Here is a 27,232-nt window from a genome sequence, read left to right as displayed (position 1 = left end):
AAAGGGAGCAGTCAGGACCAGACAGAAACTACTGGTCAGCGTGGGTAAGCATGTCATTTCTCTGTGTGGCTCAGAGGTACCTTTGATCTGTAACAACATCAGCTTCTTATAGGGCACTGCGCTGTTGTTAGAATTCTGCTCCGTCAGGTTGACGTTCCGCAGGATGACGCTGCTGAAGTTCTCCTTACTGGCTAAGCCAGCCAGAGTAGCTTCGGTGAAGTTGGAGTTGGAGGACACTGGGCGGGTCAAAGAGAAAGTAGCTCAGAGGGAAGCAATACATTCGGATAAGGTGACAGTCTTCACAAATCAGAAATTATTCCTGACTCACTACTTTTGTCTTTGAAAATTGATCTGACAGGTACACGTGATCTAGTTTGATTATCTGTGCAATTCAATACTCGATCACTATGTAAATAACTAAATATGCAGTGTAAGTATATGGTATAAAAGAATAAACTGCTTATTAACAAGTGTCACACCTCACTATGCAGAGGGACAAATGAGTGGCAAAGAGGACCAGCCACTTTGTATAAAAGTAGGTACTGAACTCATTTGTTCCAGTTCCACTGAAAGCTGTTATAATTCCTAATAACTGGTAGATGCTGGATGTATTCCCAAGGAAGACTATTTATTGATGGCTTTCACCAAAAGTCTTGATATGCAGAAAAGTCAACACTATAAGGGAGCATTCGGTTCTAACCCTTCTCTGGAGGCAGTAATCAACTAGATGATCTGGAGGTCCTCCGCCCTTGGACCTAAGACTGTAATTACAAGATGCTGGACTAACAAATATGTGTGGATCAAATGGTCTTCATAAAGCCATCCTCTGAGCCCCATAACAATGGAGGTAGTAGAAAAAGTATGTAAAATATGTGAAAATAGATCTTGATTTCTCCAATTCATTGCTTTAAAAAAATGTATATGCTGAGCTGTCTGTGATCCCAGCATCTTGGCAGGCTGAAGCAGGAGGAAAGTGAGTTGAAAGCCAACTTCAGCAATTTAGCAAGGCCCTAAGCAACTCAGCGAGACCGTGTCTCTAAATAATATATTTAGAAAAGGACTGGGGATGTTGCTCAGTGGTTAAGCATCCCTGAGTTCAATCCTCAGTATAAAAACCAACTAACCAAACAAACAAAAAACATACGTTGAAGCAAAATTCAGAAAATTATTTCACTGGGATTATGGTCTAATGCTAAAGAAATATAACTTGATACTTTATAATTCCTTAGTATTATAATGAAAAAAACTCACTTCATCTAAATATCATATTTCTAAGAAAAACTTGAGGAAATTGGTTTATGAATGCTACAGGGAAATAAAAAATGTAGTGAGAATATTCAAAATATCAAGATATGCCTGCCATTACCTTCACCATGAAAATCACTATTTCAGAGCAATGAATCCCAAATTATAGGGTAGATAACAGGAGAGACGCTTGGTGTGAAGTGGAGGCAGCAGCCCACCAGCTCACTCTTCACTTGTGACCCTCCCACCCAAGTAACCCCTATCTCAACTCCGGCAGCCTGAGGGGCCTCTGTCAAGGACAAAAGGAAAGCATTGCTTTGTGTGTTAAAAAAAATATATATATATATATATATCTAGGATTAGGAAAAACAGTAGCTTGGGATGTTTTTTCATAAGAGATCAAATAAATAGTGTGCCCTTAAAAGTGGAGAATTATTGTGTTGAGATTCTCTCTACGGGACTGAAATTGAATGGGCAGAAAACCTTTTTCCTCCAACTTCTTGAGACAAAACTCAAGAATAACTTAAATTACCCATACTTAATTGGTGTCCTTTGAGCACCTTTAAACAGGAAATGATTAAATGATACTCAGGTCCCAAGTGCAGGGTACCGAATACCCACTCTTTTCTACTTTCATCCTCTTTGACTCCATGAAGGCAACGTTTAATCTCTGCTCAGTGTACTCCTGAAGGAGATCCTCTCTTGCTGCCAGCATTTTCAGGGGGTTCTTGGAAGCCTGGACTCGGCGTTTGGGTCTCACAGCACGCTTGTGCTCAGCCACGGAAGACGTCAACCTGTGGGGCGAAGCACAGCTGCTGCTTAGTCTGTAATATCGGCCACACCAGTTTGTGTTTCTTGTATCTACAGCAATGGGCTCCACAATTATAAATCTCTCATTATAATCTGACTGTTCGGCCCACTACCACTCCTCTGATGTGTATTCACAGAATTTAGTTTAAGATCCTAGATAATCCCAGAAGCCCCGCCCACTCACGTGCCCTGGTCTCTGCCTGCAGGGTCTCCCTGTGCTTCACCGGGCAGCTCACTCCATCACTTAGGCAGCTCTGAAGTTAGGGTTCTCCTTCTCATGCCCATGTCCTAATTCTCTCTTCGGAATTATACACCCCTGTCTACCTTTGCATTACCTGCAGACAACCATTGCCCCGCCATTCAATCCTCCTTGCTCCAGACTAAAGTTTCTCTTTACAAAAGAGCTTTCCAGTTCACTCACCATCCCTCAGTGGCTAGCTTCTGTGGAAGCCACGGGTCCCTAGAGAAAAGTAGCCCCAATTCTGAAAAGTGTATTGAAATAAAATAGGCCTGAAAAATCATCTGTGACATGTCACCACGCTTTCACAAATCTGTGGGCTAATGCCCAGCCTGGGAGGTGGTGGTCTATTTATTACTGAAAATGTTCTCTTCCTGGTCATTGGCATGTTTACTCAGAAATGACAGTGGTACCACACTGTGCCCCCACAGCACATATTAGGTTGGAGAAGGTATTTATTCTCAGAATATTCTCCCCAGTTTAGAGACTATGATGTCTCAGCACAGTCTCACTGCTACATTCAAATTCCAAGAGCATGAGTCCCTATGCCTGAAATTCTTTCTTATAATACCACTGCCTCTCTGTTTATAAATATAAGTGTTTGAATTATTATTTATAAAAATTTAAACAATGACGATATTGGGTGAAGGTTGAGAAATGGCTAGATAACCATGTATACAAATACCCCAAATATTATTTTAAGGTGGAAAATGGCAAACTGCTTATTTTTTAAGGTAGGAAATATAAATGTGCACATATGCAAAATATGTATCAGGAGTGTATCAGGAGTGGCATACAGAAAAACTTTGTGACTACACAGATTTCTAGAAGAGATGTGATGGGTTGCTGTGCTGTAGCCGGGCCAGCAGGGCTGCCGGGTTCTGCTAAGAGCATCTGGGTTTTCCCTAGGGACAACCACCTCACCTCACCCCTACCCTGGCTCTGAGGAGCTCTATAACTGGCTCTGACCAATCAGCATCTCTTTGGCTGTGATGAAGGCCTTAGGGATGGACTTAGGATCCAATGAAAACTAAACCTGGAACTTCTGCTGGAATGACTGGGAAAAAAAGCTGCCTGTGTTGAGTTGGCCAAAGAAGTGACCTGTAAATTCAGAGCTTGGGGTGGCCACCTTCCATCGCCTGGTTACAGCTCTGCCAAGAATGGAAAAGCTCAAGGGAGAACAGCTATGAGAGGGACTGCGTTCTGAGGGGCCTCCTATAACTTGAGGTCACTCCTGCACTTTCCAGTAATGTGAACCTGTAAATCTCTCTATGCCTTTCTTTTGCTAAAGTCAGTTTGACTTAGGTGTTTTTCTGGCAATTGCAACTGATAGAATCCTAATTTCAAAAGAACTTTTCTTAGGTGGTTTAGTCATGTTTTCATGTGAATAAATTACTGAGAAAACCCTAGGATCTATTGATTTTATATATTATGGGAAGATAGGTAACATTCTTCCTATGATATTCTAGTTATTTGTACTAATCTAAGCTCATATCATCCATATATTTTTCAGTGATGAATAGGTATCCAATATGTCAAAGGAGAGAGGTATAGAAATATCTGCTAATTTATGTTAGACTAAAAAACTGCAAAATAATATTCAAGTGATGTGAAAAAGTCCACTAACACCGCTCTTATGGCATAGGGCAAACATCTGTGGTACACATGGTCTATCCAAACACACATCTGGTCCAGAGCATGCCTGTTTTATTGCTTGGCAGAAGGATGCACCTGGCTCTAGAGAAACACTGAGGTTGTAATGACTTCAGAGAAGATAACACGGTGACAACATTCCCTGAGAAAGGACTGTGTGGACGCAGGGGAAGGACGCCCTTGCCAGTGGAGGGGAGACAGAGATGGAAATAACTCACTTGGGTGCAAAAGGATCAAAAATAACATCAAAGTCCTCCTGCAGCTCCACAGGACTTTTTGGTGTATTACAATCCACGCTGCGGTAAAATTTGGCAAAGGTTTCATCATCATCCAACTTCATCACCTCCTTAACAGATTTACGGGTGACGGTGAGAATCGTTTCCTGCATCCCACCAACTATCAATAAATAAGCAAATAAAAAAATATGAATTTGGTCAAAACAGTTGCTCTGACAAAAACTTTTCAGTATTTCAAAAAGTATCTCCCTTCCCCAAATTCCAGGAGTAGAGAAAACAGGATAGTAATGCATGTGATCCTCAGGGTGCTTGCTGGGCCCTTACCTGACTTCTCTCGTAAGGACTTCCCACCTACATAAACCTGGCACAGTGCAATGGTGGGAGGAGGGAGGCTGAACTTGTGCCACACAAGCCCACTGAGCATTTTTGATCCTGACCTCTTTCTGTTGGTAGGACAACTAATCTCAGCCTAATTCCATATTAGGGATCAGCAAACTTTCTGCAAAGGACCAGCGGTAAATATTTTAGCCTTTGCCTGGGGACTCACATGGCCTATGTTACATCCACTCAGTTCTGCCCTGATAGTGCCAAAGGGGTTCCTGACAATCAGGTCACAAATGAACACAGCTGTGTTCCAATAACACTTTATTTATAAAAACAGGTGAAGAGCTCGACTTGGCCTTGATAACCGTTGGCTGATCCACAACCTAGATTACTGTTACCTGTATTCAATAAACATTTCACTCTTAGGATTCCTTGCTTAGCCAGTTTAGTTAGTGTATTAAACTTTCATGTCTTCGGTTTATAATGGTTGTTTTTTCAAGCTTTTAGAGGTATTGTCAAAAGCATTGGCCTCCCATGTCTGGATTTGATAAGTTGCAATTCTCGACATGCTTTATCAAGTGATAAAAGGCTATTTTTGCATATTACTATTTTTTTGGACTTTCATTGACTTTTGTATTGAAATATTTATTTAAATATCTATTCACTAGGATTTTCTTTTAGAAATCCTTGTGATTATAGGAAAGAATATGAGCTTTTAACCAATTAGAAATTAATATATGCAATTTACAGTTTACCCAAGATCATGTTGATTTTGCATAGGTATATCAATATGAGTTCAGGGTTAAAAGTAAAATTTACTCAGTTCACAATTCTGACTGGATAACATCCCAAGGTTTAGATTCAGGAAAAAAAAATATTTTTTTTATTAAATTGGGGTGTCCCCAATTTAATATATGACCAGGGGAATCACAGCTTGATAATCTAATTGGTCTTGATCAAATTTCAGTTTTTGAATGATAACAACAAGGAAAATGCTTACAATATGAATTAGTAAAGCTATACTAGAAAGAAGACAATTAATTTGAGGTGAAAAAGCAAACAATTAAGATTTAGAGATTTTAAGAGAGAAGCAGGTTTTTAAGGTTTTCTTAGTAAATCATTAAAAATACAAATCTTGATGTGCTATAAGGATTTAACCCTAACCCCCCATCTCCCTTCTGGCTTCTGGTATGTACCTTTGTTATTCAGCCTCCTTAGAAAGGTTTCCAGCCTGTCCAACTTCAAGTCTGATTCCAACTGCATATCTGGTCTGGCTTCAATATCTAAGCACGTAGAAACCATCAGTGAGAAAGGTCATGAGGACTCTTCTGATCAAAAACTCAAGACATACTGGGCACCTTGGTGACTCACCTTCTTGGGGTTTGGTAACTGGCGTAGTACCCCTTGATTTATTGCAAATAGGGGATGCTACTGGAGTTATGGCCGTGGGTGATGCTAAACCTGCAGAACAAACGAGGAGCGATTGATTTAGCATCTTAAAATTACTTCTCTAAATTCTGTGACCCTGATGCATCTCCATGAGTCCTAGCATAAATTGTACAACTTATAATAATCCACGTCCATGCATCCATGTGTACATACATGCACGTACATTGGGCAGGTACCATGACCATGCAGGACAAATGCAACTATAGAGAAAATTTTTATTACATCTAAGAACTAAGGAGCCAGCAAGCTGATATTTCAAAATGAACCATGAAGATGTAAAAAACATGTTGATATGTAAAAAACAGAATATTCTTGAACAAATGGAATTATGAGTTCTGAAGGCCATTTTGGAGTGTCAGGGGCCACTGAAGAGAAAGCATATTTGCATTATCTTCCATGGAGGAAACAGAGTAAATTATGTCACATTAGCCAGCAAGTGGTTCCAGCACTGGTGTTTTCCTCCAGGCTGAGGGGAGGCAGGAACAGTCTACCCTTGTGGGTATTCCACAGTCAGTCACCCAGAGTGCTGACCAGTCAGAAGAAAGATATGGAGACTATGCATTTAAACTGATGTTGGAGGGCCATTCCCAGCTCAGATGTGGCTGGAAACTGGAAATGGGTTTTCTCATATTATTGATTGAGATGCAGGTGGGTAATCTTTAAAAGGGCATATTTCAACATCAAAGAAGATATCTTGCTGGAACCAGAAAACTTGGTAAAGAGAAAACAAGTATTTTTTTTCCTAACCTAAGTAGAAAGAACTGAGAAAGGAAGTAATTAGTGCATTTATAAGGAACAAAATGAGATGTTAATGTTCTTTGCATTCTTTCATAACAAATGTGAAATCTTTGGATGACATTGCCCCTTTATGCATCCCCTGGAAACAATCGGAGGATACTGTAAATCACTATCACTTACAAGCAAAGTGAATGACTCTGCTCCTTCCTCCTGTCAGCTGGAAAAGTACTATAGCATAAAAAAATTTAAGGCAAAACACCAAGAAGTGGCTTACGACTTAAGTTTAGGTAATATTCTGAAAACACTGCTCAATATATACATATATTTGCATATATATATTTGTGAATATATGTACATATATTTAAAAATTTGTTTCAATTGCCAGACCTGCAAAGGGTTTATATCAATGAGAAAGTAGACTTTCTTGAAAATTTCTGCCAGAATGGGGCAGAAAATCATTAACTATTGAAGAGATGCTTAAAAGATATTAGGAGAATCCACTAGCGCAGAGGTCATTAACTCTAAAGCTAATAAAGAGGACTGACTTGGAAGCCTGTATTTCCAAAGTAGCCTGCAAAAATCTTCCCTTTCTACTGTCTGGGTACCCGGGAAATCCCTCTGCAATGGTGCCCCCTGCTGCCCATTGGATGCTAGTGCACAAAAGGGCTACCAGGCTCTCCCAGCTAAGGATTAAGGATTTTGCTTTAAGGAAGCAGGGTGTACATATTTAAATGACAAAATGTTAAAAAAAACTGAAGCCTTCCCTCATACATCTTTTAAATTAATTCTAGAAGCAATATGCAAGTGACCTTTGGAAACATTTTTACATTTCTTATTCAAAAGCATGCGTTGAGTATCCTTTTCCAGGATGATCCTAGGCCACTACAGAAACCTTGTGGGGAGCTGGTTGTTACATGGAACGTAGGGCTATGCACAGGCAGAAGGTCCCCCCCGCCTATTTTTTATTGGTTCATTATAGTTGTGCACAACGATGGGATTTGCTCTTACATGTTTGTACATGTAGACAATATAATAATATGACAATATAATTTGGCCAATATTGCTCCTCAGTCATTAAATACCTTTTCCCCTTCCTTTCTCCTTCACTCTCTTTCACCTTCTACTACAAGAGAGAAGGTTCTAATGAGGTAAGGGGTACCAAGAGCTTCCCAGGGTGAGATCATGAAAATAGAGTCCAGCATGCCTTGCTGATAGGTGGTAACTCCTAGTTGGTTGCTGCAGGTACCATTAGAACTTGTGAGATGGGAAATCTCTGTGGTTGTCTTATAAGGGGATATTTTATTCTGTAGTCAATGTAAACTGGATGCCATATTATTGTAAATCAAAAAGTGGTAGTGGTTATAATGGTTGAGGGCTGGGGACATAGCTCAGAGATCTTGCGTTGCATATGCAAGGCCCTGGGTTTGGTCCCCAGGACCTCAAAAAAAAAAAAAAGAAAAAAAGGCTAATGGTTAAAGTGAAACCAGTAAATTGTAACAAATATTAAAAAAATAGGATATAGTTTTTTTCATTTCATTAGATTAAAAATGTAAGAAAATTATTTATTGAATAAACCATATGTGTTTTAAATAAATATCCCAGATTTATTCAGGAAAATGGGAAAGCAAACTCATCTACTGAGGAGTAGGAACTATTCATTATTCAAACCTGCATAAGAGTAAATCTATTTCCTCTGACATCAACGTAAACAAGGACACAGGGACAAAGTTATTTGGTAAGAAGAGCCTACTTAAAAATAAAATATGACTCTTAAGATTGGAGAGGAAAAAAGAAACCAAAGAAAAAAGTCATTGGGATAAATCTGGAGCTAGAAGTTGGAAGACTTGAGCTGTGTTTCTAGTTCTCAGCTCCAGTTATATTTAATCAATGTGCACCCAAGGATTTGTTTTTATCACCCAAGGGTTTGCTTTTGTAAAATGAAGGGATGGGGCTCATACTAAACTAGTTTAAACATGATTATACAGTCCTGTGATTTGATAAACAAAAATAGTCAAATACTACCTCATTCTGCAAGAGTAAATTGTCTTCTGCTGTCCGTGGACAATTCTAGGATTAAGTAAGAATAGATTTGCTAGAAAGGATTCTTTCACTAAGATTTGAGTTAATCATAACTCCAACTCAGGGGTTACTGCTCCCTCCCTTGCTCCTTTTTTTCTGCAAACATTTATTATGTGTCCACAGTGAGTCGGGATTTTTATTCATCAAAATAAAAATCTCTAAAGTGAAACCTACAAAGTTGACAAAAACATACTAATGTTAAGACTAAGTGAATGTTAAATCTTTTACCATTAACTCAGGAAATTTTATTTTAGAAAATAGCTTGGAAATTGCAGAGCACAATGATGCATTGCCTGTAATCCCAGCAGCTAGGGAGGCTGAGGCGGGAGGATCTCAAGTTCAAAACCAGTCTCAGCAACAGCGAGACACTGGAAAACCCAGTGAGACTCTGTCTCTAAATAAAATACAAAATAGGGCTGGGAATACAACTCAGTGTTTGAATGCCCCTGAGTTCAATCCCTGGTCCTCTCCTGACACCAAAACAAAAAAAAAACAAAAAACAAAACAAAACAAAACAAACAAACAAACAAAAAAACAGAATAGCTTGTATATTTGTACATAGAGGTGACAAAAGGAAACCAAAATTTAACCAAAACTTTCTGGATATAAAATAAAGTCTCAAACATTTCCATTGGGTCTCAAAGCTCTCCAGCAACGCTACTAACCACATGATATGTTAACTTCATGTCTTTGGATATAGGTTTCCAAGCAGTTTAACTCCTCTGCTTCAGAGAAATGGCTGACTGCAAGGAATCCCCATATCCCAACCCCTTTTCTTGGAAATGAAGAAATCTTTTAGACATCTATTAAGCATATCTGGAAACAGACTTTGTAAGCCAGAAAAGTCTGGTTTGATGGAAAGGAACACAAGAATTAGCTTAAAAGGGAGAGGAGATAGACTCCTTTACTGCTAAAGACTTATTTGTGGTAACCAGATGCCAGGGCACAAGAAAGCAGAAACAATTTAAAAGTAATTATGGGAATGGGTCAAGATTTGTTAGCAGATTGGCAATTGCTTTTGAAACCTATAATTGCACTCAAATTCCAAGTGGGTAAGTTTTGAAATAGTGAAAAACTGAATTATACTTCTTTCATTGAAGATGACACAAACTATGAAGAAAGGCCATCAGTAGCAATATTCCACAAAACCTACCCAGGAGACATTTACACAATGCTAGGAAGGTTAAGCATTTAAAAAGACCACAGATTTTTTTTTTTTTTTTTTTTTACTGATATGTTACACACATCACCTCACCTTCATGGTGAACATGCCCACATGGGTGTTCATGTGTGTGCACGTGCATACACACACACAGACACACACACAGGCTCTCACCTTTCTTCACCATTTTGCCAGCCACAGTGAACTGGGTGGAGTCGTTGGCGGCCCCCCTGCCCTTGGTCTTCCAGGCCTCCTCTCGCACAGAGATGAGGTGCTTCCTTTCCTCGATCGTCATCTGGCTTTCCGGACTTTCTGTGACCCACTGTCCATAAAATGCATAGAAAGGAAAATAAGAGAGAGAAACGAGAAAGGTGTAAACTTGAGCCTGTATCATTTCCTGAGTGAAAAGACGGGCCAAAAACATGATAAAGTTGCTCTCTTCTGCCCAGCTAGGTAAAACTTGGGTTAACTGGTGGATTTTATCCCTCTGTGCTCACAAAGGGCATGATCTGGAACTTGATCCATGTAAGCTCACAAGGAGCCAGGTCAGTTATAAAGCAGGGGGAGCTGATTAGGAAAAAAGGTGTGCTACGAGGCTCCCCGGGACTCCCATGCTTTCTTCTATAGCAAAGATGTCGCAAGGGCAAGGAAGCATCCAGGCAGCCCATGGAAATGACTACAAGTCATATCAACACTGAGGATGACCTGTCCTGGAGACACAACCTACATATATAATACTTCTACTTTAAAACTGCTTTCAACAATTTGGGCAGCTTGGGAGGTTGAGACAGGAGGATCTCAAGTTCAAAGCCAACCTCAACAAAAGCAAGGTGCTAAGCAGGTCACTGAGACTCTGTCTCTAAATGAAATACAAAATAGGGCTGGGAATGTGGTTCAGTGGTGGAATTCCCCTGAGTTCAATCCTTGGTACTAAAAAAAAAAAAAAAAAAAAATTCGGGGGGGTGGTTTCTGAAGATACACGCCTCTTACAATAGCCTCTTGGGTTTGCCTATTTGCTTTCAACCTTCTTAGACCTGAGGGCTGCCATTTCTGCTAGGGCATTTGCTTTCAGACTGCAACTGAGCACTTCTTAACTTCTGCCAGTTTCCCCAGCTTCTCTTCCTTCCCAAGGAGCTTTCCTTGGATAAGAAGTCACCATAGACCAAGTCTCGAAGGGCCTCTCCCTGGCAGCGCGGGGAGGGCTATATCAGAGAGCCCTCAAGGAAATGCATCCCAGGGGCTTGGGAACTTTTGTCCTCCTTAACTTTCCATCCACATGGGAATTTAGCATCCTTAACGACCCCACCCCCGCAAAAAAAATAACTTTCAGATTCATGAAGGAGAGGGTGAAAATAGAAATTGGCAAAGGTCATTTTCTTAATGGCCTGGCAGGATGGAGGGTGACAGAGGAAAGGAGCCTTTCTTCCTGTTGAGCAGCAGTGAAGCAATCCTGAAAGTGGACTTCTCCATTATCTAATTTATGAGTCTCCCTTTTACAGGATCCTTCTATAGACATCCAGCCAGAAGACATTTTGAGATCCTTGGTAATTTAAGGTTATTTACTTAAAAATCTTTTCCTGGGGGGTTGAAATATGGCAATTAAATGCAATGCAAGACTGGATTAGATCCTACATGGGTTGTGGTTAAAAAGGATATTATTGGTGGGGGGAATTGACACAACTTGAACATGAATGTGAATTAGATAAACATAATATAAATGTTAAATTTCTCTTTTTTGACCACGGTGTCACTGTATTGTGGTTATGGGAGAAAATATCTTTGACTTTGGGAAATACTAACTGAAGTAGCAGGAGGATCATGGTACCTCCTCCAAACTACTCAAACATGGTTTGGAAAGGGGAAAAAATACACACACACACACACACACACACACACACACACACATCCATAAGATGGGGGAGGGGGGAGCTAGAGGGAAGAAAGGACAGCGAGGAATGTCAAGAGGCAGAGGATGTCAACATTTGGTGGATCTGGTAAAGAGGAGAATGATCTGCTTACTATAGAAACTTCCCTTTAAGTTTTAAATCTTACCAATCTAAAAAGTCACCACAAACAAAAAACTCTTTTCCTTAATTCTCCACACACGATTGATAAGAAGGCCTTAATTCCAAAAAAAAAAAATAATAATAATTACTTTGAACCATATACCCTTATTAAATAAACTATGAGGTTGACTTGCCAGGGTGACCTCATACAATTAAAAAAAAAGTTTTCTTTAAAAATGAAATTTCAGGAATGAAGTTTAATCAAACCAATACAGCACTTGGCTAAAAATATTTTCACAAGACAAATAAAGTGCCAAGAAAGTCGGCTCTTCCAAAGGCCCCAACATCACTAGATGGTGAACTCACTAAAACATTTCGAAAATCCAGGGTGAGGTACAGGGGTGTGGTTAATGACTCAGAAAAGACGTATCTCCCACCCAACAGTTTCACTCCCCAAGAACTCCTTCATGGACACGATAAATAGGAGCCCTGGGACAATACAACTTAAGTAGAATTTGAAACTTCCATTTGTTTGCCATTTATCCTTCTAAATGATAATAATACACATAGAAGTTTTGGTTTCCCTAGAAGTTTTTACTTAACTTTATTACTTAGGGGGGTTTGTTTTAGATACCCCTAACTTCTGCTATCTGATTTTATATGGCTCTATACAGAGGTAACGAATGAATACAGTTTGTGTATTTAACTGAAGAATCTAATAAAATTTGCCATAAGTTGCTATTAAATTATCAAACTCAAAATGTGAAAACATAAGATGAATCTTTGTCTATTTACTTTTTATATTTTTAGCTTATAAGTTTATTATTATCTTGTTTTTCCCTTCTAAGTTTTTTTTTTTTCCTTGTTTGGATAATCTTATGTCATGTCCCGAGGTTAGCTGATAAATGTTTAGGATTGCCTGGAAGAGTAAGAGAGAGGATACGAGAAGATGGAGATATCTATTATTTCATAAATTTAGTGGGGAGAGGCAGAGAGAGAGGATGGGAGAGGTAGGCCTGGACAGAGACTTGGGATACAGCTGGATACCTTGGAAAGGATCGATCAGTAAGAATGCTTTCAAGGTTAGCTTTTGTCTCTGAACTACTGATAAATCATAGAAATTGTCACTTAATACATTTTACACAGGGATGTGACACAGCGAGAGACTGGAACTATTACATTTAGTACTGATGTTGGGGAGACTTAAGGGTAAAATGCTTTCATAAATGGAAAGCTTTTGAAAAGAAAATGTTGGGATCTGACTTTAAAATTTTTGTCTTATATCTAGGTAAACTCAACTATCGGAAGCAACTATTAGAGCAGATGTTTAGTAATAGACATAAGTTCAATTGACAAAACTCTGTGCACTCTTAAAGAAATTTAGCTTTGCTTCCTCAAGAGAGATTGTCACTTCATGCAGCTTCCAGAGGCCTGAATGAAAGATGAAGAAAGACTCAAAGTCCTATGCTCAGACCGCGAAGGAATCATAATCCAATCTAGTCACCATCTACTATCTCTTAAAACAAAAGGACTGAAAGAAAGCAAAATCTTGTTCTGGTACATCCTTGAGACACTTGAGGAAGGAGAGCAATGCATGTTGAAGCCTGCCAGAGAGATTAAATAAATAGTCCTTTCAGACAGAGGTTGTGTAGTGTTTAATACTCTCTTTTCTTCTTTGAATCCCTGTATCATTCAATATTAAGACACCGGCATGGCTGGAGGAAAGAAAAGGAGAGATCTGAACTCTGATAATACTGGGGAAAACATTATTTTTTTTAATTAAAAATATATGGATGGATATTACATGTTCATGAACAGGAAGACTATTTTTTCAAGATGTTGGTTCTTACTCTATCTATAAATTCACTGTGATCCTAATCAAAATCCCAGGAAGACGTTTTGTAGATATTGACACACTTATCCTAAAGTTTAACATGGAGAGGGGGGGAAAAAGATGATTACTTTTCTCTCATTCAGCTTCACAGGTGAAATCCTGAGCCTCTCGTCCCACGGTTGCTGGCCCTGAAGCAGCGGTGAAGTCAGACCACTGCTACTTAGAGGCAACCTGGAGGTAATAAAGTCCCAGTCCTGATGAGGGGACTGAGCTCTAGAGGGAAGGCCCCAGTCCAGCTCCCACAATGGAGGGAGATGAGAACCTGGGAGTCATGGAAATATGGATGTGGCCACTTAACACAGCCATCATGACATCAAGGACATCCTGAGGGAATAACAAACAAGTGTGAACATTTTTAGCTTTAAAAATGATCACACATCATTTAGCCTGGCCAGGTCTCCCTTTTGGGGTGGGGTTTAGTCAAGATACAGTAAAGATGGAGGGAAGGATGCAGGGAGGTCTATAGTTTCCTCATTTCAACAGGACCAATGTAAGCAGCTCATATCAGACTGCCTCTTTCTCCCTGTTCCACACATGAATGGCCTCTACCATATCCACATATACTTCTAAGCTAAGCAAGATAGCATCCTAACCTAGCTAGGGCAATGAATACCCTGGTGCAGGCCATGGGCTCCTGACTTGACTTAGGATTCACAGCTTGGAAATGGAAAGGGGAATTTTTTCCTTAAATCAGTTTCATGGAAGCAAGGTTAATTCATACTGTCAGGTCTACCTAAAAATCAGAGCTAAAGGTGTTGCATGTGTGTGTCAGGGGACAGACGTATGTGAATGGTGGGAATAATTCTATAGAATGGGCCCACTGAGCTGACTCCCACATGCTATCTTTTCTAAGAAGCAATTCTCCTGCAGCTCTGTCTGGCCTAAGTGGACAGGACATATCACATTCTTTAGCAAACTACCTGTTATCTGCAGGAGAAATGCAGGCCTGAAATAAAGTTGATAAGAGGAACTCAAGTTACCCTGAAGGGGGAGGCTTTTGTGACCCTTTTTGAGAGACCAGATCCTGAAACTCTGGGAAATAAGGATAATTCCTCCTAACCATAAAATCTGTGAGAATGTATGGTTAAGAATCCAATTGGAACCAATCATTATGGGCCATGGTGACCTAGAGTTGTCACGGCAGTGAGAACTTAATAGTCTGACGTCATCCTGCTGCCAGTCAAGAGGTGGATCTGGGTGGGACTCTCTGGAAACTTCTCTGGTATCCCCAATAAAAGTGGAGTGCAAGAGAGGCACATTGTCTCTCATCTCTGAGAGGACCCACTCTCTCCTTTGAGAATGTCCCCTTTCCCTTTTCCAATCCCTTCAATAAACTTATTCCTGTTACTCTGAGCGACCTGTCTGAAATCCTTCTGACCTGATCACAAGGATCAAGGTTTGAAGGGGAGGCTTGCACTGCCTCAGTTTCTCCAAAGTCCTCATCTCCGTAACATGTTGACTGACCCTAAATATAGGAACTGATTAAACACACACTATCAGACATACAAACAGACTGGCACACAATCACAAGACTCCCTTATATACAAACACACATGTGCATGCGTGCGCTCGCGCGCACACGCACACACACACACACACACACTCATGAAGCTAATGAGTTTCTTCCCCAACTGAAACCAAAAAGTCCTTCCCCACTGCTCAGAAATTGCAATGAGGCTTAACATGAGTAGTGTTTCCTCACCTGATTAATAGATACAAAAGACAGGTATTTATGGGCAGCAGGTATAGCAGGAGAATAAGTAGAAGCATATACAGGTTCCTATAGAGCAAAGCAAGAGGATTAGAGGTGAAAAGAGAAGATTTATCAGAGCAGAGAAGGGAGGGGAGGGTTGGGGGGTGAGACAAAAACAATGAATTTTCTAGCAGAAAGTTAATTTACTCATTGCAATTTCAGTTCTCTTTTCAAGAGGGTTCCTTTCTCAAATGGGATGCTAAAATAAATCCTCACAAGCACAGAGTGCAAATACCTGAGTCAGTTTTGTGCAGTAATTGACGGAGTTAATGGGAGGATTACCTGCAATCTATATAAGAAACTCAGTGACAGACAGGGAGCCAGGACTTTCATCGATGGTTTTAACATTTAGCAACAACAAAAAAAATCACCTTCTTTGAGGTACTTTCGTTATGTGATTAAAAAATAATGTAAGAATACGGGATCCTCTTTCCATGCTGGATAAAGGATGCATCCTGCCTGGAAATATGAAAAGCAAACAGAGAGGGCACGGAGGCTTGCAGGGAGGTGTAGCCCTGGCCCCTATCTAGAGGAGATATTGGGCACTGGGCAGGTAATTTTAGGAGCAATTTCCAAGCACACAAGTGTGTGCATAAGCGACTGCCCCTTGAAATTACACTTAATGCTCCTTTAAAGTTGTTTCATTTTGTTTAGAGATAAGGCTCTTCAGAGAAACCAAAATGGCTGAGTCACTCTGACTTCCTCTTTTTTGATGACCTAGAATAAACTTTGCTCTTTATAATACTAAATTCCCTGCCCAGAGGCAAACTTGTATACCTTTTTTTTGAACACAGGAGGTTGTTAGATTTCAAACTGAGCATGCTCAGCAATGTGCCCATCTCTACATTGGATAACCAGCTTTTCTTATATGAATATGTGCGTTTCCCCAGCAAGAGCTCCTTGGTTTCTTTGTTGGAAGAGGCATTTCTTAGAGAATTCTCTTCAGTAACCTTCTTTCCTTAATCTTTTATCTCCTGGTTGTGCCTATTGGCTTTGCACTCACCAAAGGAGGAACCCACTGAGTCAGTTACAGAAGGAAACCTGTGTTAGAGTCAGGCTTACCCAAAGCAGATTAGAAATGTCATTATCATCTGTAAATCCTCCTTCTTCCTACAGGTTAAAACAAATAGGAGACATTGCAGAGGATTGGAAGAGAAGAGTCTAGTTAGGGTCTCACCATCATTTTCAAGTATTCGGTGCCCTGTTTCAATTAGACACATGCAGCACGTGCTCACAATCCAGTGGCATAAACATCAAGTGAACTCATTCCCCAAGGGCAGGGCAGGAGGACAGCCTTTAATTTAGGGCCTTGCACTCTCTCTCAGCCTTGCTCTTTGAACTGACAATTGTGGTTTGGAATTCTGAAGAATAGCAGGCAATTAGAATATAAATGTGGCAGATTTACCTCCTTCGAATTTTCAAGCCTTGTTTTAGAGATAGCATAGTACCAGATATCCAGTCCTCATCTGGGACTCAGAAATAGGTGCATCCAATTCTGTAAAGGTTTTTAAAATTCCTGGAAAGGTCTTATACACTGGATAATTATCTTTTTTTTTATGATTATCTTAACAAGAGGACATGGGAATCATATGTATGTTGTAATGTTGAATAGATTAAAATGTGTTTGGAACTTAAGATAATTATTGTGTTAAAATAAAGAACTATAATTTAGTTGTAATAGACTTCTGCCAAATCACTTCTTTACGACTTTGTCTCGTTTCATTTCTCTCTCTCTCTCTCTCTCTCTCTCTCTCTCTGATGGAATGAGTTACTCTGGAGGAAACTGGACACAATCCATGCTCAAGTGCACACATTCCATTCAGGGTGGACCCGGCCAATTTACAATCCAAATGGCTTTACTATCATTAGAAGTAATAATTATATGCTACAAGAAGTAAAAATGTATAAGTCAGGTTAGCACTAACCTAGACTAAACCAAGTATAGGAGAAAGAAAAAGAAGGGTGGCAAGAGAGAGAGGTAGAGAAACCAGGAACCTGAATGACTTTTCATAAGAAATGACAGAGTTAGCTAGGTAAATAATTAGTGCTCTTAACCTCCAAGTCATGAATCCTGATTTAGAGGGGAATAAAAGTGGAAAGCAAGGAACTGTTGCTTAGTTCCATTTTCTCTGAGGATGACTACAATTTCAGAACAGAAAGGAAAACTCCTAGTTCTTCCAAAGCTATTTATGGACTAAAATAGGACAATATTATTATACAGGATTTCAAATTGAGATGCCTCGATTTTTTTTGGGACAACACCCTTGGCAGAAACAAAACAATTACAGATTGTCAGGGCATCTTTTTCTATTTTGTTTTTTAAACATTTATATTACCTGTGTGGCTCTCGTGATATTTTCCTTGGACCTCTGTATGTCGTGGATTTTCATAGTAGCAATGGAGTGACTTACAGAGTCCTCACTCCAGGTCCTGCCCCTTCTACATTCCCACATTCTACACTCATTGCACACAGAAGGATGACAAGGTATAAAATGTTTGGTAATCATGATATGTGCTGTTTGATGAATTCAGAAATTGGGAAGTAAGTGATGAGCTGACTCTAAGACCCGCTCCTTTCTACCCTGGGTGGTAAAGATGGAAGCTTCCCATACCCCTCTGCTGAGCAGCTCTCTATGGTGAGCCTAGATATCCCATGCAGCAAGCCCCCATCTTCATGTGCATGTTATCCATGTCTTTCTTGTTCCAAGGGCACATTTAGACAGGCAAGCAGTGGCACTTCTCAAGCACTCCTCAGCTGTGTGTGGGGAGTCTCATGATAGCCCGGGTCTAACGCACATGGCCTACCACATCTGCGTGCTGTCAAAGTGTGCCTGAAATGCACAGCCAGCTCTTGGGATGGAATGAACCAGAGGGTTGTCAGAGGCCACCCGGAAAACAACCTGACCTCAACGGAACTTGAGATTTCCCAATGAGCACAGCAAAGGCCTAAAATAGATTGACTTGGTTTAACTTTAAAGAGCTTATTGTCTGGGGTCCAAAGTGAAGTAGGCCACCAAGAAGGAGTAGGAATAGTAAATTCACTGTGGCTAGAGAACTGGTGGCACCCATGAGCCTGGCAGCATGTCACACTGAAACCCACGAGGCGCTCAAGTCCTATTGCTTTGTGTCACTGGATTTTCTACTCTCAGAACAACCTGGCGTCTCTTGCCTTCTTGCAATCTTAGCGATATGTCTGGACAGTCCAGGTTCATCCTTTCCCCACACCTTTCTGGAACGTACTGTCTAAGGTCACCCTCACTCTCCTAAGGGGACAGTAGCATACTTCACCATCCACAGGGATCTGTCTCACCTTTTGATTCTTAGCTTCATTTTTATATTCACCTGCTGTAGGGGACAGTCTGCTAGGGAAGGGTGGGGGACTCTCTGCATGTTTTAAAATGATGAACAAGATATCTGACACTGCTTGGTGCTACCACATATTAGTTGACAGCTTTTCTAATGAGGTCCATCTTAAAAGTTTTTGGTTTTTATTTTTGTGGTATTAGGTATTAAGCTCAGGGACTTGAACAAGATGGGGAAGCACTCTATCACTGAGTGGCAATTACAGCTCTTAATTTTTTTTTTTTTTTTTAATTTTGAGATGGGATTTCACTAAGTGGCCCAGGCTAACCTCAAACTTGCAATCCTCCTTGCCTCTCAGCCTCTTAAGTAGCTGGAATTATAGGTGTATACCACAGCATCCAGTTTGTTTTATTTTATTTTGGTACTGGCAATTGAACCCAGGAGTGCTTTCCCACTGAGCTACACACATTTCCATTTTTATTTGTTATTTTTTATTTTGAGTCAGGGTCTTACCAAGTTGCTAAGGCTGCCCTCAAACTTGCCATCCTCCTGCGTCCCAAATTGCTGGGATTACAAGTGTGTGTTATTTTTAAACCAATGATTTTAAGGTCCTTTGTTTTTGTGGCGATAAGAATTGAACCCAGGGCCTTGTGCATAGTAGGTTAAGTGCTCTGTTACTGAGCTTTACCCCTGGCCCCAAGATTTTTTAGAAAATAAAGTTTGTAGGCCCTGGGGATACATTAGTTGAGGGATCAAGTTTTCTTTTACATTGAAATCTAGATTTCAGGGCTGGGGATGTGGCTTAAGCGGTAGCGCGCTTGCCTGACATGCGTGCGGCCCGGGTTCGATCCTCAGCACCACATACCAACAAAGATGTTGTGTCCGCCGAGAACTAGAAAATAAATATTAAAAATTCTCTCTCTCTCTCTCTCCCCTCTCTCACTCTCTCTTTAAAAAAAAAAAAGAAATCTAGATTTCATATGTATGCTTTTCAATATCTAGTTGGTTAGAGGGAGAACTTTATAAGTGGCAGAGAATTAAATGTCTTTGGTTATTATCTTTAACACCATGTATGTCTCCAGCTAGAGAACTCAAATACTTTTTAGTGTCCAGTTATACTTGAGAACTTCACACATGGCTGAGAATTAAACATCTTCAGACATTATCTTTAACACCATGTGTTAAAAAAGAATTCAAGTTTCCACTTCAGTGTCACCTCTGTAGACACAGAAGTTCTGTACATAACCCAGGTTTAGTGGTGCGTGCCTAAAACCCCAATTTGAGGCCAGTCTTGGCAATTTAGCAAGACGCTGTCTCAAAGTGAAAAATAAAAAGGGTTAGGGATGTAGTCCAGTGGTAGAGCACTCCTGAATTCAATCTTCAGTACAAAAAAATAACAGACAACAAAGAAAAAAGAAGTACTATATAAAATAGTGTCAGAGCCCCTGACTCAATGTTCTGGATCTTCTCATTTTTATGTAAGTTTCTTAACACATAAAGGTCAAGTCAGACTTTCTCTTTTCCACAGATGCATAGTTTTATTTTTGAGATGGGGTTTCTCTTTGTTGCTCAGGCAGGTCTTGAATTCTTGGACTAGTGATCCTCTGACCTTCACCTCCTGAGTAGCTTGGGACTAAAGGTCATTGCCCCCAGCTTCAGATGCTTGTTTTAGAGTGAGAAGGGGTTCAAAGGATTGACTAAGTGGAACATTTTTTTCTTTTCTTTTCTATTTGAAGACTTTAAACCTTGGAACTTGGCCAGTGGGTGTGACTCAGCTGCATCATTTCCCCTAGAGGCAGCAAGCACACTGCAGTGGTAGGGTCAGCCAGCAGGGAAGTCACCATCAGCTTTGAAAGCCTGAGGTCAAAGGCTGGTCATCTTTACATTTCTAATTTAACAACCCAGCAATATTCTCGTATATGAGATGCTTCTGGTATGGATCATCATGCATAATTTGATTTTACTTAAGCTTGTAACACATATTGCTATACATTCTCAATAAAAGGCATACTTCCTCATCATGAAACAGGCTTAAAATTATAAAGAATGTAACTTGCAGGCCACAGTTATGTCCTTATTTTTTTTACACGTAGGTCTTACATCTCTGCATGGGAAATTCAAGTCCATGTTTTTATATGCAACTTACAAGCTGTTAGTGGTGAATTAAAGTTTTTCATTGGAAAGCCTTAATCACATTCTAAAAGCCAGATTTCACTTAAGAAGGTATGAGCTGTGTACATATTTTAAAACTCAGGCACTTGCTTGCTGACGTACTATGTGGTGGTGCTGTTACTGATTCTATAACATCTCAAGGCTTGACCTTTTGATCAATGTTAGCAGCTTTGTGACAGATGGAGCGTGCACCCTAAAGGCAAGAGAGTGCTCAGGTTCCACAGAGCAGGAATCAGTGCAGCTTCGCATGCTGTTCCACCTGGCGCACTTGCAAGCGTGATGCTAGTGAAGATGCTTTCTCCTAACTTGGAAACCTTACCTTCTTCTTCAGCGACTGTTCCACTTCCTGGATGTGCAGGCTGTCACTGGCAGATGCTTTGCCATACTCCTGCTTTCTGTTAATTCTGCTCTTCCAGTCTTCCTCACCACTCTTCTTCAACAGTGCCAATCTAGGAGGAAAACATGCCAAGAATTCAGCACCAAACTCTGAAAACATAGGAAAGTCTCTTTTTCCAAGATGGTCCTAAAGATGCACCATCATTTCAGCAAAGGATTATCTCTGCTTTTTCCTTGACCTTGGGCTGAGAACAAGAAAGAGATTTAAAAAAAAAAAAAAAGTCACCATCCTCAGAGAAAAATATCTTCTAGTGGCCCATTCTGGTCACATGATGAAATAACACTAAATCAGGAAAACTAGTTCTATTGCAAAAAATATTGCAGAAAAAAAGTGTTTAAAAAAACATCAAGGTATAAAACACTGAAAATATCTTAATATCATGCATTTCAAAGATAAATTATGATGTTTATAATTGTTTTTCTTCCTGTATTCTAAGCCCTGTTCTTTTTTCCTCCAAATGAACTTGTTTTTTTCCAATGCATCTTAATACAAAAAACTATTTTCTATAAACCCACTTAAAAATTATTATTGCAACTTTTCTCAAGGGAAAGATATATACAGAAAAAGAATCTAATTAACTGAGATCGTTATCTGACCTACTTTAGCTCAACTATGATTCGACTTGCCATAAAGCAGCTTAGATATTATAATATCGGAAAAGTAACATTCATGAACATGAGCTGTTTCAGCTAACTGTATTAAAATAACTGAGTTAGTCTTAGGCATCTAAGTTGTACATACATGGGATAGATAAAAGGCAAAAAGGCAGTGATCATTAAATTTATTGGGGCTGATGCTCAAACAATTTAAAATTAAGGTAAAAAAAAAAAAAGACTAGACCTCTGTTTCTCTGGGCCCAGCCTAGTGGGCACCATGCACAAACAGTGACATTGTTAAGCAGCATGAGCTCTAGTCTATTATCTCCGTTCAAGGATGTTGCTTCCTATCCTGATTTGTCTTATCAGAAACTGGACAAGAAAATCTCTAAAGGCCCTTCTGTTGCTAACTTTCCTGATTCTGTAAAATATTTGAGTAGAAAATGGGATAAAATATATTCTGTGATAAGTTTTGTTAACAAATGAGAAAACAAATTCAGTATTACTTAAGCAAGAATTTACGGCTGGGGATGTAGCTCCGTGGAGTGTGTGCTGCTAGCCAGCATGAGGCCTTGGGTTCAATTTCCAGCACACACACACACACACACACACACACACACACAAAATACAAAAAATATTTATATCTAAAAAAATCTGTCCATAATCATACTTTATACTTTCTAGTCATCCAGTCAAATAATGGAAAGTAAGACATAAATTGCCTGAAAGAGGAAGGAGTTCAAACTTTGGACCTATCTCTATCTCCAAATCTCTTGCTTTGTTTTCTTTTTCTTCCCTTTTATTTTCTTTGTTTCTGCTATGGGGCAGCAGATAAGATCTCAAGTGTTCATTCAATGAAACAGGTATAAAAGGCAGATCTCACATAGCTCAAGATCCCATTTAGTCTTATATTCTACAATGTTGAGAGCACTCTGCAGGTTGCAAGGGCAAGTTCATGAACTTGGACACAATATCTAAATTCCATTAAACGTTTTAATCTGCATTTCCTACTAGATGATGACTAAAATTTATCTCTTTTCCAATTATTTTGGATGAGTCAGTTTTATTCTAGTATAGAAATAGAATCTCACAAACTCAAATCACTAAAAGAAATAATTAGTATCTGGCATTCTGCACTGGAGCTTTCAAAGATCTCAAAGCATCAATAAATGAGACTTTTGAAAAGTAAGAATATCAGAACTTTAATAACCAAATTAAGAAGGAAACACTCCGTTAAGAAGGAAACATCCATTTCATTGATGCTCTCCTTTAAACTGAATCAGCTTCTGTCTCTAACCTCACCTTTGACTCAGACCAGTAATTATTTATCTTGACATACACCTTGTTAACCACGTTGGATTCCAAATGATTTAAGAGAATTAAAAATCATCAAATTCATCTTTACAAATTGAGGTTCTTAAAAATAACAGGGTATGATTTTTGAGGACCTTCTAGAAATGAAGCTGCCAAATGTTTGAGCAGTGACAATACCACCTAAATAATGGTGTGGTTTCCCTGGTGGCTGGTTTGAGGAGTATGGAACTGATTCAGAGAAAACAAATTGAGGAATCTGGAATGACTTTATAGTCCACCTTACACTCTGCTGATCTGTGCAAGAATCTCTAAGAAAGCGGATATTGTTATTCCTGTCTCGACAGAGAGGGCCCCTTGGGAAAAGGGCTTTGTGGAATAAGGTCCCACTGCATCTTAGTGGGGCAGGAGGTGTGATTCCAAACCCTGTCCCCCTGATGGACAGCTTTTTTTACTCCATTAGTGCATCAGCTGATCAGAGACGGTTCGCTTTACTCTTTCAGGAATAGCACAGTATTCTGGCTTTTTTATAATATTTTCCCCACTCTTCCCATGATGGCCTTGAAAGAATTCTTCCATTCCAAACTCCTAAAATTTTGCTTCTAGATGTGCTGGCAAGGTCATCATCATGGACTTCCAAAGACTACAGAGTAACCAAAATAATATGGAAGAAACTGTGCTTCAATTGAGCCCACATGGTACTTGGACCCAGCCCTGGCATACAGAGTACAAATGATGAATAACTTCAAATGACACACACTGTAAGTTAAATGCATGATTCCTGTCCCTTTAGATTTCCTACTTGGTGTTCAACAAGCTGAGGAGGGCGGGGGATCTTTCCAAATGTGTTCTTTCCCCCTGCAGTCTCCCAGCCCTCCAACTCATTGCAGACCGCCATATACTGGAGAGGGCTGAACGTCGGGGCCTACACATGACATAAATTCCTGCCTGTGCAATTCAAACAACTGTCAGTGCTTTCAACATCTGCCAAGTCCAAGTGCTATTTGCAAGGCTGCGATGTGGAGAGCGTGGGCATCTGCTTAGTCTGAGGCTGTGGAGCCAGTGAGTGGCACTGCATTCGCCTATGAACCCCAAGGCATGGCCCAGGGCCAACATGACATGTGTTTGCCAGACTGCCCAGGGAAATGTCTGCTCCTCTTGCCGCAGCCCACACTTTTTCAGCAGGGAATTCTGGCCTGTGAGCCCTGCTTGGTCCGAACAAGTTTTTCAGGCTCATAAAAGTAAGGACTGGGTCAAATATGGGACAAGAAAACATGTGTCCCTAATATGGTATTGTTTTTGTTTCTTTCTCTTTAGAAATTTCCCCTCATTTCAAAGAAACAGAGGCACCTAAGAGATTTCGGACAGAGCACAAAAGCACTGATTAGTTAGTTATACTAGATCTTGATCTTGACTAGTGTGCAGGTTGGCAGAGTTAACAAATAATATATTTTATTTATTATTTATCTACTTGATACTGAGACTGAACCCAGGGCTCTGGGAATTTAAGCATGAGTTCTACCACTGAGCTGCACTCCTAGTCCCCAATATATCTTTGAAAAGAAAAACTGCTATGGTTTGAATATGGTCTATCCTCTCTGGAACTCTGTAATTTGGTTGCCATGTGGCAGTATTGGGAGGTGGGCCTTTAAGAGGATATTAGGTCCTAAGAGGAATTAATGTCTTTCTCCCTGCATCCTCTCTTGGGACTGGATTAGTTACCCTAAGAGAGGGTGGCTATAAAGCAAGACTGCCCCTACTGCTTTGCCTCTTCCACACAGTCCTGGGTCCCCTTTGAACTTCTGCCATGTTATGTGAAGCCCTTGTCAGACGCAGCTAGGTCTTGGACATTCAGCCTCCACAATCTCTTTCCTCTATATAACTACAGAAAATAGACCAAAAGAAGGGACAAATTAAAGATGAGAAAAGGAGAGGAGGGCAGAGGCAAATCATGCCTCTATCAGTCCTTATTCTCATTCACATCAATCTGGGGGGCCTTTGGTGGTCAGAACCTGGAGTTTGCTGGGGAGACACGAATGTACCTCTAGCTGAGTGGGGTGCAGAAGGTGGTGGAGGGGCATGCAGAGAACTCAGGGGACCCCAGCTGGCCCTCTGAGGCTGGGGATAGACATGGGCAGCTCCTTCAACATTCTAAGGAATTCACTAAGTCCTTATACTCTTTTTTTTTTTAATATTTATTAATCTTTTTAGTTTTTGGCGGACACAACATCTTTGTTGGTATGTGGTGCTGAGGATCGAACCCAGGCGGCACGCATGCCAGGCGAGCGCGCTACCACTTGAGCCACATCCCCAGCCCAGTCCTTATACTCTTAACGATTTCCTTAGGTGACAGGATGGCTCTTTTCCCCCTTTTCAGTTATCTCCCCTGACCCAACAACCCTCAGTATGAGAACTCAGATGCAGTAGTTTCAGAAATTGTGGAAATAAGATTTCTCGAGGCGAAATATGCTTTTTAACAGATGCCAAAGGTTTTATCCCTAAGAAATTGAATTATGTGGCTCACAGTACTTACCAAAGAAGTTCCCAATGGAACTTGGACAATTTAAATCATTTGGACAACTATAAATCGGTGGTTTTTATTGACCCAGTGGAAAAAAAGTAGATTGCATTCTAAGTTTTCTGCTGATTAATGGTTCAAGCTTGGCATTCTAGATGTCAGAAAACATGTGAGCAGGAAAACATTCTAAAATGGTAGCCTATGGAGGCTTTTCTATAATTCCTTAGTTTCTACACATTTATTCTACAAGATAGGGATAATGCTTTTTCCTTTCTAGAGGAAACAGCAAATGAGATACCTCCAGTGAAATGCCAAGGGAAGCACAGGATACTTGGTGATACTCCTGTGGAGAACTCCATAGAGTCAAGTCCTCAACAGGAAGGAGGCCAATGCCAGAAGGTTTAGGAAGAAGAACTGCACATTTGAGGGTACAGTAAGTTAGAAGATAGGATCATGGAAATCTGCAGATGCCAGGCTCTATTTCTTAGAAGTTCAAATTTGAAAATAAAAGTGAAATTTTTAACAATACATGTAAAGAACATGTGAATTGAGAAAATTAATACAGAGGGAGAGTGAAGTCTTTCTGGCTAGAATTTCTGTTCCCTTGTCATATATTCTCCTAGTTAGAACAAACACAGCTGCTAAACACCTAACTGAACAGGAGGCAAGCTGTTCACAGGTACCAGGGTGTGAGACCTGCCCCTGGGGTCAGTCCCATCACTACCATGGTCCTAAAGACTGCTGGGACTGATGAGCATAATTAGGCATAATGAGGCAGTCAGGAGGAGTTGGAATAAGGTTTAAAAGTCCTGTGGGCATATGTCACCCCAAGAAAAAAAAAAGCCCCATAGACATATGAATGACATTCTTATTTGAAATAGGTCAAACTTGGTCATTTTGCTTTAACAAAAGGGAAGAATTAGAGCAGTTATCATGAATGGACTGCTTGGTATTTCCAACAAAGAAAGAATAAAAGTACTGTCAAGGTAAGGAGGAAATGATCCCTGGCAATATATTTCAATATATTTTGCTTTAGCAAAATCCACTATAAGCATAGCTGCTGAATAAGGTGGTCCTCGTTTTTTTTTTTTTTTTTAAACGAGGTCTTGAGTATTGAATTTAGGCCTCACGCAAGAAAAGTGCTCTACCACTGAGCTATATCCCCAGTCTTCCTTATCCTTTAAAAAAAATATACCTTTTTAACCATTCAACTGAATAGCTAAATATTTTTTTTTAATTTTATTTTTTTAGGTGGACACAATATCTTTTATTTTACATTTATGTTTGCTGAGGATCACACCCAGTGCCTGGTGCAGGCTAGGCAAGCGCTCTACCACTGGGCCACAAC

General features: G+C 40.0%; 1 protein-coding gene across 9 annotated transcripts in view; it reads right to left on the bottom strand.

Annotated features, from left to right (window-relative positions):
• Svil (supervillin) overlaps positions 1-27,232 on the bottom strand; it is a 148,136-nt gene that overhangs the window by 27,110 nt on the left and 93,794 nt on the right. For 5 of the 9 annotated variants that reach the window (XM_077802869.1, XM_026402340.2, XM_026402338.2 and 2 more), the window contains 9 exons: positions 21,382-21,511; positions 16,650-16,697; positions 15,537-15,614; positions 10,109-10,256; positions 5,878-5,967; positions 5,703-5,789; positions 4,165-4,342; positions 1,867-2,039; positions 81-236 (listed from right to left, as the gene is read on the bottom strand). In XM_077802869.1, coding sequence (XP_077658995.1) covers positions 81-236; positions 1,867-2,039; positions 4,165-4,342; positions 5,703-5,789; positions 5,878-5,967; positions 10,109-10,256; positions 15,537-15,614; positions 16,650-16,697; positions 21,382-21,511 — 1,088 coding nt within the window. The remainder of the gene's footprint in view (positions 1-80; positions 237-1,866; positions 2,040-4,164; positions 4,343-5,702; positions 5,790-5,877; positions 5,968-10,108; positions 10,257-15,536; positions 15,615-16,649; positions 16,698-21,381; positions 21,512-27,232) is intronic. The other 4 variants (XM_026402342.2, XM_026402339.2, XM_077802871.1 and 1 more) reach the window with 2 other exon arrangements.

Source organism: Urocitellus parryii, chromosome 9 (assembly GCF_045843805.1).
Source record: "Urocitellus parryii isolate mUroPar1 chromosome 9, mUroPar1.hap1, whole genome shotgun sequence".
Taxonomy (NCBI): domain Eukaryota; kingdom Metazoa; phylum Chordata; class Mammalia; order Rodentia; family Sciuridae; genus Urocitellus; species Urocitellus parryii.
Note: the sequence above shows the minus strand (reverse complement) of the source record. Positions and strands in the feature narration are given on the sequence as shown.